The sequence below is a fragment of the Triticum dicoccoides genome, chromosome 5A (assembly GCF_002162155.2).
Source record: "Triticum dicoccoides isolate Atlit2015 ecotype Zavitan chromosome 5A, WEW_v2.0, whole genome shotgun sequence".
Classification (NCBI taxonomy): domain Eukaryota; kingdom Viridiplantae; phylum Streptophyta; class Magnoliopsida; order Poales; family Poaceae; genus Triticum; species Triticum dicoccoides.
In genome coordinates this window covers 122,895,376-122,911,467 of record NC_041388.1, presented here as the reverse complement: position 1 = coordinate 122,911,467, position 16,092 = coordinate 122,895,376, and the positions used below count along the sequence as shown (strand labels likewise).

Here is a 16,092-nt window from a genome sequence, read left to right as displayed (position 1 = left end):
TAAAGTGTATTTCACTAAAAAGTAAAATCAAACATGTCATGCCAGCCATCAGCCTTAAAATGCCAACAAGCACACCAGGTTCTCGAAACCTTGATTTTATAATGGACGGCTTATAGTTGAAGGCGTAGTACCTACGTATTAGATCAGGACAAAAGCCCCTATATATAAGGTGTATTTCACTAAAAAGTAAAATCAAACACGTCACGCCAGCCATCAGCCTTAAAATGCCAACAAACACATCAGGTTCTCGAAATCTTGATTTTGTAATGGACGGCTTATAGTTGAAGGCGTAGTACCTACGTATTGGACTAGGACAAAAGCCAATGTATATAAAATGTATTTCACTAAAAAGTAAAATCATACACGTCACGTCAGCCATCAACCTTAAAAATGCCAACAAGCACATCAGATTCTCGAAACCTTGGTTTTGTAATGGACGGCGTGTAGTTAAAGGCGTAGCATCCACGTGTTTGATCCGGACAAAAGCCAGTGCATATAAAGTGTTTTCCACTAAAATTAAATACACATTTTTTCCATCAAAATTAAAATAAATCCAAAATTACAATGCGAGCCACCTGTCAAAACAAACATGAATAATAGGACGACCCCTCAAACAAACACGGCACGGCAACCACCAACACCCGGAAACAAACGCCAAGCGCACACCATCGGCACCGGTGGCACGCCGCCCGCTGTGTGCTTAGCGTTTTGGGGAAAAGCAACTCCAGAAAAATCCCATCTGGAGAGGGCCACGGAGAGCCACCCAGCACCGGACCAGCAAATTTATTCCTCCAACCTTTCTACCCTCTCCGTCCATCTAGAATGCACATACGCCGTTGCCGTGGCCTCGGAGAATTACGGAAACACCCTCGGGTGGAATTACCAGAACGCCCTCGCGTGTGAAGTTACAGGAGTGTCCTTTCCCCGCCAATAAATAACCCCTCCGCCCTGACCTGATCCCCTCCCCCTTCCTCCTCCTCTTCCTCCTCCGATTGGGTGGCTGCCATTGCTCTCCACACCATCCAAGCTCGAGCTCCCATTTCATCACCACTCTGCTAGCCCGAGTCTCCCTCTTGACCCACCGTCGGTTTCAGGCCTCGAAATCCTCGTCCCAGTCTCTTTCTCCTTTCAAGAAGAATTTCTTTGGGTTGAGGGAGCTGCTGTTCTTGGTAGGACAGGCTAGGCCAGATCTGGGGGAGAGGGTGGGTTGTTGTTCCGCTTGAAATCTCTGGGTTTTGTTGCGCTGGAGGTTCTTGCTGGCCATGGTTTGTCCAGGCATGCTGAGGCGCAATCTCTGAGCTTTATGAAGATCGCCACTCACCTGCGCCGGTGCTGCTTCCTCCAGTCCTTCTCCGTCGTCTTCCTCTACTACTTTTATGTGATCTCATAATTGGCCCTCTAAAATCCGCCGTCGCTAGCAGTAAACTATTTTCTCCTTCTTCTTCTTGTTCTTCTTGCTTCCTTTTCCTGCGTCAACAAGTGATAAATAAGAACCGTAGCAGCAGCATCATCATCAGCAGCAGTAGTAGCCAAGTACTAGTGATTCCGGTGCCAAGATGTCGTCGTCGTCGCTGTCGCCGGGAGGCGGAAGGCTGTCGGGCTCGGACGGCGACTCGGGGGCGACGTTCGCGGCCGGGGACAACCGGCGGGAGAAGAGGCGGCTGTCGAACCGGGAGTCGGCGCGGCGGTCGCGGCTGCGGAAGCAGCAGCACCTGGACGAGCTGGTGCAGGAGGTGGCGCGCCTCAAGGCCGAGAACGCGCGCGTGCTGGCGCGCGCCAACGACATCACCGGGCAGTTCGTGCGCGTGGACCAGGAGAACACCGTGCTCCGGGCGCGCGCCGCCGAGCTCGGCGACCGGCTGCGCTCCGTCAACCAGGTGCTCCGCGTCGTCGAGGAGTTCAGCGGCGTCGCCATGGACATCCAGGAGGAGTGCCCGCCTGACGACCCCCTGCTCCGGCCGTGGCAGACCCCGTACCCTGCCACCGCCATGCCCATCGCCGCCACCGCCACGCACATGCTCCAGTACTGATCGATCCGGTGATGATTGGGTCAATAATTGAGGATCCCCTGTAGGAGCTGAGCTGAGCTGTGGCTGGCAAGAGGAAGAAGATCTACTCTACTTGGCTGCTGCCTTGAGGATTATTACCAAGGCGTAGTTTGCTGCTATATGTTGTGTTTATTATGTTTCAGTAAGTGTCCGTCGTCGTCCTCCTCCTCCGTGTCCTATGTAATGTAACAGTAATAAGGGTTAATTATATGTATGGTTGTGTTCTATGTATCGTGAATTTGTGATAATTCTGTTCAATGTTATTACCATGTCATGTTATTATGTTTGGTTCCAGTGTTCAGTGTAAATTCTGCAGTGTTCCAAGTAATAATTCAAGTGTTTGATCAGATTTTACAACAGTCACCGGATGTTGGTTTCTTGTTGAATTGAATGAAGAACAGTTTGGCCAGTTTCGCAGATTCACATGGTTTTTTTAGCCCACACCAAGTCTGTGTAAATCTGTGGGCTCATGTCAAATCACAAGTAAGGTGGAAGGCATCGAATCAGCTTGAGTGCAGAGAAACACCAAGTGCTCAAAAGCAGAGAAAGATCTTCAGCTTCAAGGTTCCTCCTGGATTCTGTCCGACAGCTCTCTGTTCTATGTTGTTTTATTTTCTTGCATGCATCTATTCCAACCTTTTCATAGGCAAAAGCAAGGTGACAAGAATCAAATGGTACCACTAGGTCACAATCCATGTCGCAACCATCAAGATATGTGTTACAACAGGGAAGAAACAGCGTATACATCAGCACCTTTGATCAGTAATCACGCAATAATGGCTAATGACTGTAGCGTAAGCAAGCAGAACGAGATCCGTCATCAGAAAACTAAACTCGTGACCGCATACGAAAACGACGGTGAAAGGCAAGGGAAAACCTTAAAAACTTATCTTGACCGAACCAAATGACATCACCAGATAGAAGAGCACCAGTTATAGGTCATAATGATGGTGCTTGTTCCATTCATGATAATATCAAACATAAGGAGTAGCTTGTTAGGCATCCCACCATTGCATTAAGCCAAAAGGGTGAGCTCACTTCCAAAAGGATGACAGTGAAATCTAAATCATATTCATGTCAGAGGGAAGCCTTCCAATCCCTGAATTGGTTTGCAACACATATGAGACAAGACATATTTGATACGACAAAAAGCAAATTCAAAATGGTTCGATGTTCTCAAATGGTGGTGTGCTTATTTTCATGACAATCTCCACAGCAATCACTCTGTCATGCTCTCCAGAGAGTTTCAGAAATTACTGGCAAAACCAAAATGACAAAAGACTTCGAGATGTAGAACTTCTGGTTCAGCACTTCAGAACTACTCCTCGACAACGACGCTGATCTGCCCCTTCTCAAGCATGTCGTAGAAGGATCGCGTCTTCCTCTGCTCGTTCCAGTGATGCATCTTCCACATACCACCAGCAACCAGCCCAAGGGTGAGTCCAATGAAGATCTCCTTCACCACGCTCGGCCCCTTGAGGGTCGCATGTGCAACTCTGCCGCCTGCCATCTGCTAGCTGTTGGGCTCAGATGCCAAAATGCCTGCAGAAAATGAGAAGATTCTGTGAGCTGATTTAGTGGGAACATGGTGACAGCATATCTTCACCAAGGCAGCAAGATACTTTAAATAAATGCAGGCATGCATGTGCAAACAACATAAAACAATTAGGCCATGATATATGATTTTTCAAGCGTTCAAAGGTCACTTGGGTTAATTGCGCAAAAACAAGTCTGTACAAATTTTCAAGACATAACCGAGTTGAGACTGGAAGAACTAGAATGTGAATCAAGAATTTCAAGATTTTGAGTTGTAAAATTAGTGGACCCAGCTATGTTAAACCAGCATGATTCACAAACAGTAGAGTGTGAGGAACAGGTTCTGATTCCTCAAACTACTCATCAAAACCTCTCTAGAGAACAATAGTAGTTGCAAAAAGAGTCAACTCCCTGCTTTTGCACATCCTAGTATCATACTATTCCACCGCCCAAGTTTTTAAAAAGGCATCTTAAGATGGAGCAGGGAAAAAATGTGACACAATAAATGGTCCTCAGCATCAATCATTGCTTCTTTCAAGAACAAAAAATGTATGCAGTGTACCCTTCACCTAACCTGCCACTCATGCACAGAGGACACAGGCGTCGTAGTCAACAAAGCATAAATGAGGCAAAGCAATTAGTTGGGAGGAACTTCCTTATCATCCATCATCAGATTAACCATAAATTATCAACATCCTAGCAAATCCAACAATCACCACTCAAATTATGCATTGTTCCATACGAAGCACTCAGCCAAAAGAAGATGGACAATAACATCATAATTGCCACAACAGATCATTTTCTTCAACACAATGCATATTTAAGAAGTTACAGACAAACTACAAGATAAGTCAAGACCGGGTTCACTCAAATTCAAGAAATCACTAAGAAAATTAAAAAAAATCCTTTCCATCAAAGAAAATACCCACAGAAAGTATACTTGATGAGATCTATGATAAGTTTGCACTTGGGGTTACTTTGAACATAAGCATCTTCATCAGTAAAAGAACTTTTCTGCTTTGGGATACTGAAAGGACATGAATCTAGCTAACATATACTATTGTATATAAGCCAAACCAAGTAATCAACACAGATGAGCTCTACCAACACGGCAATATGGTTGTGCTGATACGTTCATAAAGGAACTAATACCACAACACCAGCTGGAACCCCACTCACATAGATTAATGGCATTTTATAGAGCGCCATATCAGCAGGTTATTCGCAATAGTGATACCTCACAAAACCTATAATGTTAGCGCGGATAGCACAACAGTTACACATATGAAAACATATGCAGATATAAGACAGTCGCTAAGATACTTGAAAAATCTTACAAGAGTTATGCTGACATAAAATGAGAGGAAAATGTATAATTGTAATGTGCTAAGTGCAGCAGAGAGAAATTACTGGTGCTCTAAGAATATGAATTAACTAGAATAATAATAAAAGCACAGTCCTGCAACACCACTCATTCATGTGCATGGCAAAGTCGAGAACTACACAAGTCACAACACCATCATGAACATGATGCAGGTTGCTGAGCAAAAAGATAACAGAGTTTGATAATGATACGGGATGTTAGAAGCTGCGACAGTGCAATAGAAGGCACACCTAACTTCATATGTGAAACCAAAGATGACACACTAGTGAACATATAATGTGCTAGTAAGGGATTACGCTGAGCCAAACCATCCAGAGGCAGCGGCTATGGTACCACGCCAAAGTATACTTCCTAATTACCAGGTATATAATCTGATACATACATATCCACATCTCATTGGAGCAAACGATGTTTCTTTCTTAGCCACCATTTCCCAATCCAAATCGCATGGCCCTCAAATCAAAACTGAACATGAGCTAGTCAGGGATAGCACTGAGCCAAACGATCCACAGGCAGCAGCTATGGTACGACGCCAAAAGATACCTCCTAGGTCCCAGATATATCATCTGATACATACATATTCACATCTCATTGGAGCAAACGATGTTTCTTTCCTAGCTACCATCTCCCAATCCAAATCGCACAGCCCTCAAATCACGAGTCTATGATGAACAAAAACATGGCCAAAAATTCGCACCGCATGTGGGCAGCGCACGCCGTGGTTACGAACAATATGCCGTATTCACACGAAAAAAATAATAATACCGTCTCGCAAATCACACGCATCCTGCTACCCTAAATCATCGCGCAACATCCCAAATTTCTAGCCCGTCGGTTGATGCCGTCGACAGCCCCAGCGAAATGGATCATCCAGGCACCGAGCGACCAGATCTGGAACGGTTCCTAACAAATTAGAGGGGGGAAACCTAGGATCCGATCCGCGAGAAGGCCACGAAGGAGCCTAGCCGTGCGCCAGGACACGGAGACCCGAGGGATCGATTGAACGGAGCAGGTTCGAGCGGTGTGGGAAGAGGGGTCTGACCTTGCCGCCGCCGGAGGAGAAGGAGAGAGACGCCTGCGCCGCCGCGAGAGAGAGACCCACTCTTCGATTTGTTACGGGGATGGCGTTTTTGCGGAAACGCCCATTTAAGGGCTGAGATTCGCGGACGGGCCCGGTCCACACGGGTGGTCTGAGCCTCTGAGGCTCTGAGCGAGTGGAGGGTCCATCGGCATGCCCACCAGTCAACCACCTACATTAGAGTTATTATAAACCTTTGTTTTCATCAAAGGGCATTTGGTCTAGTGGTATGATTCTCGCTTAGGGTGCGAGAGGTCCCGAGTTCAATTCTCGGAATGCCCCCAATTTTTTTATTTCTTTTAGCTTTTTTCGCCATCGTAACAAATTTCCTTCACATTTGCAGCAATAAATTTGTCTGTGCCTTTTGTTTCTTGCTTCCAAAATACAGACACCAACTCACTAAGGTTTATATAAAACGAAAAGTCGCCAGGAAAAATGAAGCTATCTTTGTCTGCTGCCTTCTCTATATGTATGTGTAATATCTATACTTAGAAACCATCCGGTAACATCACTGGTTCAGTACATCTCAACGGTGTAGTAAAACAAACTGGTGCAGTACACATAATCTTTTACCCACAGAGCTATGTGTAACTATTCTGTAACTCGCTTATTCGACCAACCAACAAATTTGCATCGTCAGGACTGGCCGTCCTCTCTTATTGTGAAGGTGCATGAATGAATGCGGCTGCGAAAATAGGGACCTCTGACGCCACCCCGGCGTCCTCAAAATCAAGCGCTCCCGCGGACAGCTTTGTAGCACTCCAGGCTGCAGAGGGGGAGCTTCAGCTTCGAGTCCCTGTACCGGTACGCATTCGTGCAAGACGGTCCGGCGCACTTCTCACGTGGCGGAGGGTAGCTGGGTGATGAAGGCAAAGTGAGACGATGTTATCCGAGGCGCACATTTGGGAGGGATGCGAGGATTGGTTACCTGCAGGGTTTGGAGTTGAAGATACTGGGGAGGCCTACTTCTTCAGGGAACGTGACCACCGTGCCTGTGGGCCCCATGACCCACCGGATGGAGCTCCTGGCGAGTTCTTGCGCTCTGGCTGCCTTCTCCTGAGTAAGAAGGAATGATTCTGTCAGAAGATAATGGTAGTAGAAAACGCGAGTGTCATGGGCATATGATCAAATGATGCAATGGACCTTCTCCTCTCGCTCCTTCTGCTTCCTCTCTTCTTTCTTCTTCTCGGTGTCCAGGCCCAGTATTTTCCTTATAGCTTCAGCCTGCAGTTAACACTTTTAAGAACTCCTAGGAACTGAACCTACTCCAGGAAGTTTAAAAGAAATCAAGCAAATGTTTCTCCAACCTCGCTTTCTTTAGTGGCTTTCTCCACTTGCATCTTGCGCCGCTGAGCAGCCTCAGCCTTCTTCGCGAGCATCTCAGCATCAGAGAGCTTTTCCTTCTTGCCTGGAGCCACAGAAAAATGTTTCAAATTAAATCAGCGCAAGACTTCAGTCAAGTTACAATAGGCAACAAGGTAGTATGTACTTCTTGATGAAGCTGCTGGTAAACCATCGGGGAACTCAATGGTACTGTTGCTGTTCCCATCCATCCATGATTGAAGGGCTCGGCGACGCGTTGTGAGAGGTTCACTCTTAACACTGGCAGACAATTCAGTGACTGCTTTCTGCTTCTTGTTTTCAGCTTCAAGATCATTATCAGAGGCCAGCTCCTCTTCTGCATTATCCTCATCAGCATCAGTAGAATCTCTTGACCTTTTCTTGCCATCTCTATTTGATTGGGGTGTAACAAAATCATTATCAACCTCATAAACTGTGCTCCTGCTCCGGTCTTTCTTCGAGGCATTCTTCTTAGGGTTACTCCCTCCTTTGTTTTTAGGTTCACGAATATGACCCTCATTATCATTAGAAGCTCCATGATTTTCAGGAGTACTTAAACCATATTCCTCATCTAATTCACTGTCCATGTTGGATTTCTTAGCAATCCTTCTACTCTTCCGGACAGGATCCGAAGACGCTTCTCTCTGAACTTTGGCAGGTTGTTCCGGAGTCAAGGTATCTTCAATTTTCCAAAGCTTTCTTGTTTTCTTGTCTTGAGAAGAGGGCAACCTATTTGAATCTTTGGCACCTTCAGTCTGAAAGTAATTTATCGTTTTAATTGGGTATCAATTATGGATAGCGAAGCAAATAAAGGGACAGGACATGCATAGAACCAACATAACATCATGACTTGCAAAATATTCCCTTCGTTTTTATCTACTCTGCATATTAGATTTGTCTCAAGTCAAATTTTGTAAACTTTGACTAAGTTTATACAAAAATTTATTAACATCCACAGTGCCAAATAAGTACCATTAGAATCATCATTGCATATATTTTCGCATCTTATATATTACCTCCGTCTCAAATTACTTGTCTTAGATTTGTCTAGATACGGATGTATCTAGCACTAAAACTTGTCTAGATACAGATCATCCGTATATAGACAAATCTAAGACAAGTAATTCGGGACGGAGGGAGTATTTGTTATTGTGAAAGTTTATACGGAGCATTATTTTCTATAAACTTGGTCAAACTTTATAAACTTTGACTTCAGTCAAAGCTAATATGCAGAGTAAATAAAATGGAGGGAGTATAATCAGAACAGGTATAGTGCCAAGACTATGAGATAAAAGAAATATCTCGATAGAAACTGCATGTGTATGTCCTAATAACACCATCCAGTTTTCGTTGCAGAACTTGAATTTAGCAAGCTAGCAAATTTTCTTCTTCAAAATGATCCTTCTTTTCAGGTCTCAAGTACACTACGAAACAAAAGATATGATCACTTGTTGTTTACCTGATTACCATGCTTTTGCCGGTGCGATGAATCTCCTGGCCGTGTAGGCTTTGCAGCTGAAGACCTGGAATCTGGTATAGCAGGGTTTGGTTTTGCCGGTATGGTCCGACTGATTCCACCAATTTTGAGCTTCACTTTCCTTGGTTTCTGCGTGGTTGACAAATCATCATTCCCTGCTGACACATGTATCCCATGATTGCTTTCACCCTTTCTTGAGTTACTTCCTGATGCCTCAGAATGCAACTGGTGGCTCCCCTTGCTCTTATGTGAGTTTTTCAAGTTGGGAGGGGACAGAACACCCTCGGTGATACGCTTGGAAGCACGGTCCAGGGAAGGTCCATTCAGATAAAACTCTCGACGTCGGAGTCCTCCGTCAGAGGCAACATTGTCATCTGAGGGCAGCCTCTTTGAATTACTCCTAGATGACATAGATGACTACTTCACAGCAGGATTGCTCTCTGGCCTGGGTCTCCTCGTTGTGCTGGTCCAGTGGATCTTCTAACCAAATAAGACAACACACATAAACAAAAGGCATGTCTTTACTGGAAATGTTGAGTGTAAGTAAAAAATGTTGGGAAAATATATTGCATGATGCATCTTATGACTACAGAATGTGAAGCTGGCACCACCACAATGCTGCAAGCTCAAAAATAATGGTACTTATAGGAAAGGTTATTAATTTACAAGAATAATAACAGTACACATATGGTTTTTAATACTATTTTTAATGGCTCGTCACCTTTCTTTTGGACTAAAAACTCTAGGGGAGGCCCCACAGTAAGAGTTCACAACAACTATCCAAAGCATAGCAAAACTTATGTAGATAAGATTCAGGTTAGAGAGCAAACCCAAACCTTGAATGGCGCCTTAGCTATTCTTAAGTAGGATTTCCAGGATGTAAGGTCAGGGACAACAATGTCAGAGATCTTTGCATTTCTTAGCTACCAAACGTTCCAAGCAGCGATGATGAACACCTCCATGAAGTGTGGCATTTGAAAATGAGAATGGCCAAGGTGAAAGGACCACTCCAAGAGTTGGGCCAGACAATGTTAATAGCTACTGTTATGCGTACGCAACTTAAATAAATCTTTACACGACATGGAACACGGTTAGAAATTTATTACCATCACCTATCTTTAAACTAGAGTTTATTTCTATTTGAAAAATTAAGGTAACATCAAGTTGAGTCAGCAACAGGTAGTTAGCTTTAATAACCTAATGGATAGGTATCAGGTAACTGAACTAACACAACTGCAATGCAAAAACATAACAATAGCTGGTGGTAAAACTGAGATACACAACAAGTCAGCAACAATGTTAAAAAGACATTTAAGAACATGTCGCTAAACTTAGTTAGAGTTGGAGATTTGGAGTAGAATAAATCCGATGCTCTCCCTGCTCATGTTCTCCTCCCTCAACCTCAAGGATGAAGACGAGTCTCACGAATAAGTGGTCATAGTCTCAATTAAAAAAATTATGATATTTGTACTGCATGGTACTAATTACTTGAATCAAAGTCAAACAGAAAATATATTATTGCACACAAATCAATCACCAGAAATTCAATTCATGAACAACCGAGCAAAAAATGAATCCCCAAAGTTGATCATCCTTGAATTCCTAGCAAGCAACTTGTTTAGACACTTCTAATTTTATTCGCAAACAAGCAAAAAAGTGAAACCGCAAAGTTGATCATCCTGGACAACCTAGAAATATTATTAGCCGAAGAGAATTCCTAAAGATCAGGACCACCAACTTGTTTAGATTTTAGATACTTTTAATTTTGTAATAATGTCATTTCTAAATACTTCCTCCGCAAAGCAGCATAACAATTGTTTTATAGCTACTTTACAATTGTAGCATATCTTCTTCACAAATGCAACAATTAATTTTTTTAGCTACTTTACAATTGTAACATATCTTCTTCACAATTGCAACAATAATGTAATATCAAGTTCAGTCAGCATCAGGTGGTTAGCTATAATAACCTAATGGATAGGTATCAGGCAGTTTTGTACTGATTAACACAACTGAATTATGGGCAAAAATTACGGTGCTAAAGCACAATAGGAATGGTTGGCGAGTTAACTGCAGTGCAGAACATAAAACTATATTACTTGAATCAAAGTCAAACAGAAAAACTATATTACTGCACACAAATCAATCGCCAGTAATTCAATTCGTGAACAACCTAGCAAAGAATGAAACCCCAAAGATGATCATCCTTGGACAACCTAGAAATATTATCAGCCGACGAGAATTCCTGAAGATCAGGACTAGCAGCCTGTTTATACACTCGTAATTTTGTAATAAGGTCGTTTCTAAATACTTCCTCGCCAAGGCAGCATACGCACCTAGATTTGTTGGTAAATTACATTAGCCCTAGCCCCTTGAAACGCAAGGAACAAGGTGTATCATGTATGTAGCGACTGCTACCAAAACCTTCCGCGGGTAGGGGAGCAGATGATGAATAACGAGACGGGAGGGGAGGAGAGGGTTTGGCAGGAAGAGAAAGTCGGATGAGACCTTACCACTTTGGGAGCGACCAGACGGCTGGCGAGAGATCCGAGGATTGGGAAGTCGGCGTCGCGGGATGGAAATTCGGGGCCGGGAGGAGGGCCGGGGGCAACGGCCTGGCCGCTGGGCGCTGGGCGCCGGCGACTTGCCGAGTGAGGAGGGAGGGGGAGGGGCGAGGAGCTCGCCCTGGAATTCCGCCCGCCCTGCTTGTCGATTTGGGGGAGACGAGAAAGACGAAGTTCCACGGGTTCAACCGCTAGCGGCAGGGGCAGGGGCAGGGCCCGTTTGGGAGCTTCGTAAACTTCTCCACCCGGAAGATCTCATCTTTATCTGTGCCCGAGAAAAAGAAACCATTGCAAACAATTATTATATTTTCTGTTTGGATAGGGAGTTACAAGAAGCTAATAGCAACCTGAAAATAATACTCTCTCCAATCCATATTACTTATTTCTTAAATGAGTGTATTTAGCAGCGACAAAGCGTGACACACAGTTAAGGAGGGAGGAGAATAAAAGGCCGCTGCTAGGCGTAAGTCGGATGATGGACAAGATTTATAAACCGCCTTGGCGACCGTTCGATGAAGTCAGCGTGTGCGTCTGATCTGTGACAGCTGGAGCACACTTCCCTCAACAATGCTACCCCCGTTGTCTTCTCCATTGCTGCTCCACGCTCCCCCTGTTGTCTTGATGCTCCATGGCAGTCCCGTGCAAGGTAGAGCTACTCCTCCATGGAAGCTCCATGGCAGCACCGAGCGGCATGGCAAAGCTCCAATGCAACACCGATGGGCATCCGACGGAGCTCCATTGCAGCACCGGGCGGCACACGATGGTCCCAGCGATGCTCCAATACAACACCGGCAGCCCGGTGATGTTTCATCGCAGCACCAGCGGCCTCCGGCGATGCTCCAATACAACATCGGCCGCCTGACGACTCTCCATAGCAACCCCGGCAGCCCCCGGCGACTCTGCATAGCAACACTGGCGCGTTGCGTTGCAGCTCCTCCGCCGGTGCACAACACCACGACCCCATGGCATTGCAACTCCGTCGCTCACCTCGTGTTGCATTGTAGCTTCGCCAACGACGCGCAACACCATGGTTGTTGCGCTGCGTCTCCACCGCCGACGCGCAACACCATGGCCGTTGCACTGCAGCTCCTCCGCTGACAACCTGCGCTGCAGCTCCGTCGTCCCCATGCAGTGGCACGCTCGCTCAATTGTAGCCCCGCCGCCCATCGACGAGGCAGCCCGCATCCCCGACTCACAGCCCCGAACCCGCCTCAACAGATTTGTAGTGCCGGTGGTCGGGAACGGGAAGCAACCGTTCTTCATCCCCTTGCATCGTTGGTGGCCGGTGGTGTCTCGATGTTGCGTCATCGGTGGAGGAATTGGGGGATACGAGAGAGAGGGAGCGGCTGTTGGGGAAATAAGGTGGAGAGAGCTCCGGTGGTCCTGGCCTCCGGTGCTCGCCGACCTTATGCTAGAGAGGGAGCCGAGAGGAAGATTGTGCTAGTTTGCGTTCCCCCTTCACCTTACCCTACGCTTGAATCTCGGGACGAGATTTTTGTTTAGTGGGGGTGAGTTGTCACATCCCTGGCCTTGCTATGCACTTGGGCTAGCTTGGTTGCTGCATCATGTCTAAATTTCTTTTAAACTTGAAATGGGGATGACAAACCCTAGCACTAAATAAAATGCAATTAGGATCAAAATAAAAATATTTTTAATGAACCCAGAATGCCCTTTAGAAAAGTTCATTATTTTTGTTAAAGGTGAAAACCTCTGCCAAAAATGATGCACATATTTTTAGGCCATTCTGAATTTTTGAATTAAATCATGCTGTATTTGACTTTGGGCATTTAAATACTATAAATAATTTAAATGTTCAAATAAATGTTGGAAATTGTTAAGGGTCACTGAAATAATTCAGAAAGCACCCATAATTGTTTCCAGGATTTTATGAAATGGTTTGGTATTATTACTAAATCAAAACAAATAGCAAAAACTAGAAAATAGAAAGTAATAGGAAAACAAGAGAGAGAGGAAGCCTACCTGGGCCACCTACCTGCAGCCCACCTAGCGCCCCACCTGGCCCAGCAATGCGGCTGAGGCCCAGCCCAGCTCCCCACCGTCTTCAACCTCTGCCAGTAGGCAGAGGCGTGTCGACGCGCCCGCGCCCGAGCACCACCTCCTGCTTCCACCTCCTGCTGCCCCCTCATCACCCTGGACTCCCTCCGCGACGCCACGCGACCCCCGACGCTCTCTCACTCTCTGGTTCTCTCTCCCCCTTGCTCCTCTGCTTTCTCTCCCCATGGTCGAGCATGCCCACCGCCGCCGACGTGCACCACCGCGGCCACGGCCATCCCCGAGCCGCCCCGAGCTATCCTCGAGCTCCGCCACCTCGCTCCCTACCTCCTCACCGAGCCACACGACCGGAAGGGCCCCGAAGCGCCGCCCCGATGCTTTTCTCCTCCTCGGCCGCCGGAGATCCGCCTCGCCGCCCCGCTCGCCCCGATGCTTCCCCGAGCTCGCCGTTCGCCTCGTCGCAACCGCCGTGAGCTCCTGCTCCTGCTCCCCCTCTCCGCTCCCTCTCTCGCACGCCGTAGCTGCCGCACCACATCCAACCGCACGCGCCGCCGCCCGCACTCGTCGCCGGTGATGCTCCGGTGACCATTTGGTCCCGGGCATGCGCCCAACGCGCTCCCCGCATCGCGTAGAGCCTCCGTGGCACCTCGCCGCGCTCGTTTGCGCACCGCAGCCCCATCCCCACTTGCACCCAAGCTTCGGCCGCCGCCGAGCTCGTCGCCGGCACCACTCCGGCCACTCCTCGGCCGCGCCACCACCACAGTTGGATGCGGACGAGCGTCCGCATCCCGAAGCTGTGCTCCGCGCGCCAAACCGAGCCATGTGGGCAAAACCCGAGGCTCGCCATCGCGGCTGGCCTCGCCGGCGTCAAGCCGCTGGTGGGTTTGACCCATTTTGACCACGGCGGGACCCCCTGTGTCCATGACAGGTGGGGCCGGCCTGTTAGTTAGGTTAGGATTAGTGTTAACTAAAAATTAGTTAGACTAATTACACTGACACGCGGGACCCACTATCCGGTTTGACCGGACAGTGACCTGTTGACCTGCTGACGTCACTATGAGGTCATGCTGACGCAATAATTCCTTTCTGGAATTTAAATAAATCTTAAATGATTTATTATTTTCAGGAAATGTTTAAAACTTCTAAAGATCATATAAATTCAACCGTAGCTCAGAATGAAATAATTTATATATGAAAAATTATCAGAAAAATTCAAGGAATCCATCTGTACCATTTTCATGCATGTTTGAACAATGTTTGTCCTCTGTTTTGGACAAAACAAATAAAGGGCATTTAAATAATCATATATGGAGTTGGAATTTGAATCATGTATTCAAACCAACTTCATTTAAATCATAGCTAGGTGCATTAGCCCAAAACACATTCATATTGCCATGTCATAGCATGCATCATATCGTGCATTGCATTGATCGTGTTTCTTCTGTGTTTGCCGGTGTTGTTCCCCCTCGATAGACGTTGTGCCGATGATGTGATCGTTGACACTGATGAAGACTCAATGCTATCTTCAGAAGTGCCAGGCAAGCAAAACCCCCTTGTTCATTCTGATACAATCCCACTCTCTCGCTCCTGCTCTCTTTTACTGCATTAGGACAACACTGATTCAACTATTACATGTTGCGGTAGTTGAACCCTTTATCCTCTGCATGACCTGTCATTGCCACAGTAAATAGATGAAACCCACTAGCATGAGTAGGAGTTGTTTGAGCCCTGTTGTGCCTACTCATTCATGCTTGTTTGTCATGCCTGCTACTGCTTAGAGTTGAGTCAGGTCTGATTCATCGGGGATGAATCAGAGGTGTGTGAACATGTCCTACCGTTGAGAGCTAAGTGTGTGAACACGATTTGGTAAAGGTAGCGGTGAGAGGCCATGTAGGAGTACATGGTGGGTTGTCTCATTGCAGCCGTCTTCAGGAACTGAGTTCTGTGTTTGTGATCCATGACCAGTTACTACCACACATTGGGTTCCGGTAACTCGACCCCTCTCGACTTATTAATCAACATGATCTCTGTCCAGGAGTTGCAACTAGTTTCTGGTGTTTGTAGGTAGTGTTAGTAGTCTACCAAGTGGCACCCGGTACAGGTGGGCTTGGGACAGACTAGGCACAGTGGCCCGATGTACCAAGTGGCACCCGGATGGTGGACTTGGGAACCCTGCACACATCGTTTGGGGCCGTGAGCGACACCCCGGCCGGATCTCCTTGCGGATGGAACCCGAATAGGCGATAAACCTGGACGAGAGACTTGTGTGGTTAGTCAGGTCGTGGCCGACTCCCTCGCCAGGCTTCCGCTTGAAGGTTGCCGAGATACACGAGGTGTACATGGCGGTAAGTGGCGAGAGCGTGTGTGAAGAAGTACACCCCTGCAGGGTTAATATGATCTATTCGAATAGCCGTGTCCGCGGTAAAGGACTTCTGGGTTGCCTGTACAGTTCATAGACAAGTGAAAGTGGATACTCTAAAATATGCAAGATAAGCGTGAGTGCTATGGATGGCGTTCTCGTAGGGAGACGGGAGCGGATCCATAGTGGTGTATTGATATGGTGAATATGTGGACTCGTGTGCGCCACCTCAAAAGAGTTAATTGCAGTCGTAGTTCAGGTTAGCCACCGAGTCAAAGCTGGCTTGCTGCAG

General features: G+C 46.6%; 3 protein-coding genes and 1 non-coding gene across 6 annotated transcripts; 2 read left to right on the top strand and 2 right to left on the bottom strand.

Annotated features, from left to right (window-relative positions):
* Nucleotides 1-942: 942 nt before the first annotated feature.
* Nucleotides 943-2,340, top strand: LOC119300051 (ocs element-binding factor 1-like). Its single transcript, XM_037577135.1, has one exon. The coding sequence runs from the start codon at nucleotides 1,557-1,559 to the stop codon at nucleotides 2,028-2,030; it is 474 nt and encodes a 157-aa protein (XP_037433032.1). The 5' UTR covers nucleotides 943-1,556; the 3' UTR covers nucleotides 2,031-2,340.
* A 757-nt stretch (nucleotides 2,341-3,097) lies between these two features.
* On the bottom strand, nucleotides 3,098-6,149 carry LOC119300050 (cytochrome c oxidase subunit 5C). Its single transcript, XM_037577134.1, has 2 exons — nucleotides 6,011-6,149; nucleotides 3,098-3,590 (listed from the first exon to the last, which is right to left on the bottom strand). Exon 2 carries the CDS (start codon nucleotides 3,556-3,558, stop codon nucleotides 3,367-3,369), a length of 192 nt encoding a protein of 63 aa, XP_037433031.1. The 5' UTR covers nucleotides 3,559-3,590; nucleotides 6,011-6,149; the 3' UTR covers nucleotides 3,098-3,366.
* A 107-nt stretch (nucleotides 6,150-6,256) lies between these two features.
* On the top strand, nucleotides 6,257-6,328 carry TRNAP-AGG. The gene has a single exon. It is a non-coding gene; the product is annotated as a tRNA-Pro (tRNA).
* Nucleotides 6,329-6,476: 148 nt separating this feature from the next.
* LOC119300049 (eukaryotic translation initiation factor 5B-like) lies at nucleotides 6,477-12,592 on the bottom strand. Of its 3 annotated transcripts, none has more exons than XM_037577132.1 (7): nucleotides 11,373-12,592; nucleotides 8,847-9,344; nucleotides 7,536-8,142; nucleotides 7,354-7,454; nucleotides 7,190-7,270; nucleotides 6,975-7,102; nucleotides 6,477-6,902 (listed from the first exon to the last, which is right to left on the bottom strand). In XM_037577132.1, exons 2-7 carry the CDS (start codon nucleotides 9,273-9,275, stop codon nucleotides 6,776-6,778), a joined length of 1,473 nt encoding a protein of 490 aa, XP_037433029.1. In that variant the 5' UTR covers nucleotides 9,276-9,344; nucleotides 11,373-12,592; the 3' UTR covers nucleotides 6,477-6,775. The 3 variants fall into 3 exon arrangements, with proteins under 3 accessions (XP_037433029.1, XP_037433027.1, XP_037433028.1); XM_037577130.1 differs by having other exon boundaries at nucleotides 11,378-12,588; XM_037577131.1 differs by having other exon boundaries at nucleotides 8,847-9,341; nucleotides 11,378-12,587.
* Between the last annotated feature and the right edge of the window lie 3,500 nt (nucleotides 12,593-16,092).

Coding starts and splice junctions, on each gene's coding strand:
- LOC119300051 (XM_037577135.1), top strand. CDS start 1,557: ATGTCGTCGTCGTCGCTGTCGCCGGGAGGCGGAAGGCTGTCGGGCTCG.
- LOC119300050 (XM_037577134.1), bottom strand. CDS start 3,558: ATGGCAGGCGGCAGAGTTGCACATGCGACCCTCAAGGGGCCGAGCGTG.
- LOC119300049 (XM_037577132.1), bottom strand. CDS start 9,275: ATGTCATCTAGGAGTAATTCAAAGAGGCTGCCCTCAGATGACAATGTT. Junction 7,271..7,353: donor AAGCCACTAAAGAAAGCGAG/GTTGGAGAAACA, acceptor TGTTAACTGCAG/GCTGAAGCTATAAGGAAAAT. Junction 6,903..6,974: donor TTCAACTCCAAACCCTGCAG/GTAACCAATCCT, acceptor TTCATCACCCAG/CTACCCTCCGCCACGTGAGA.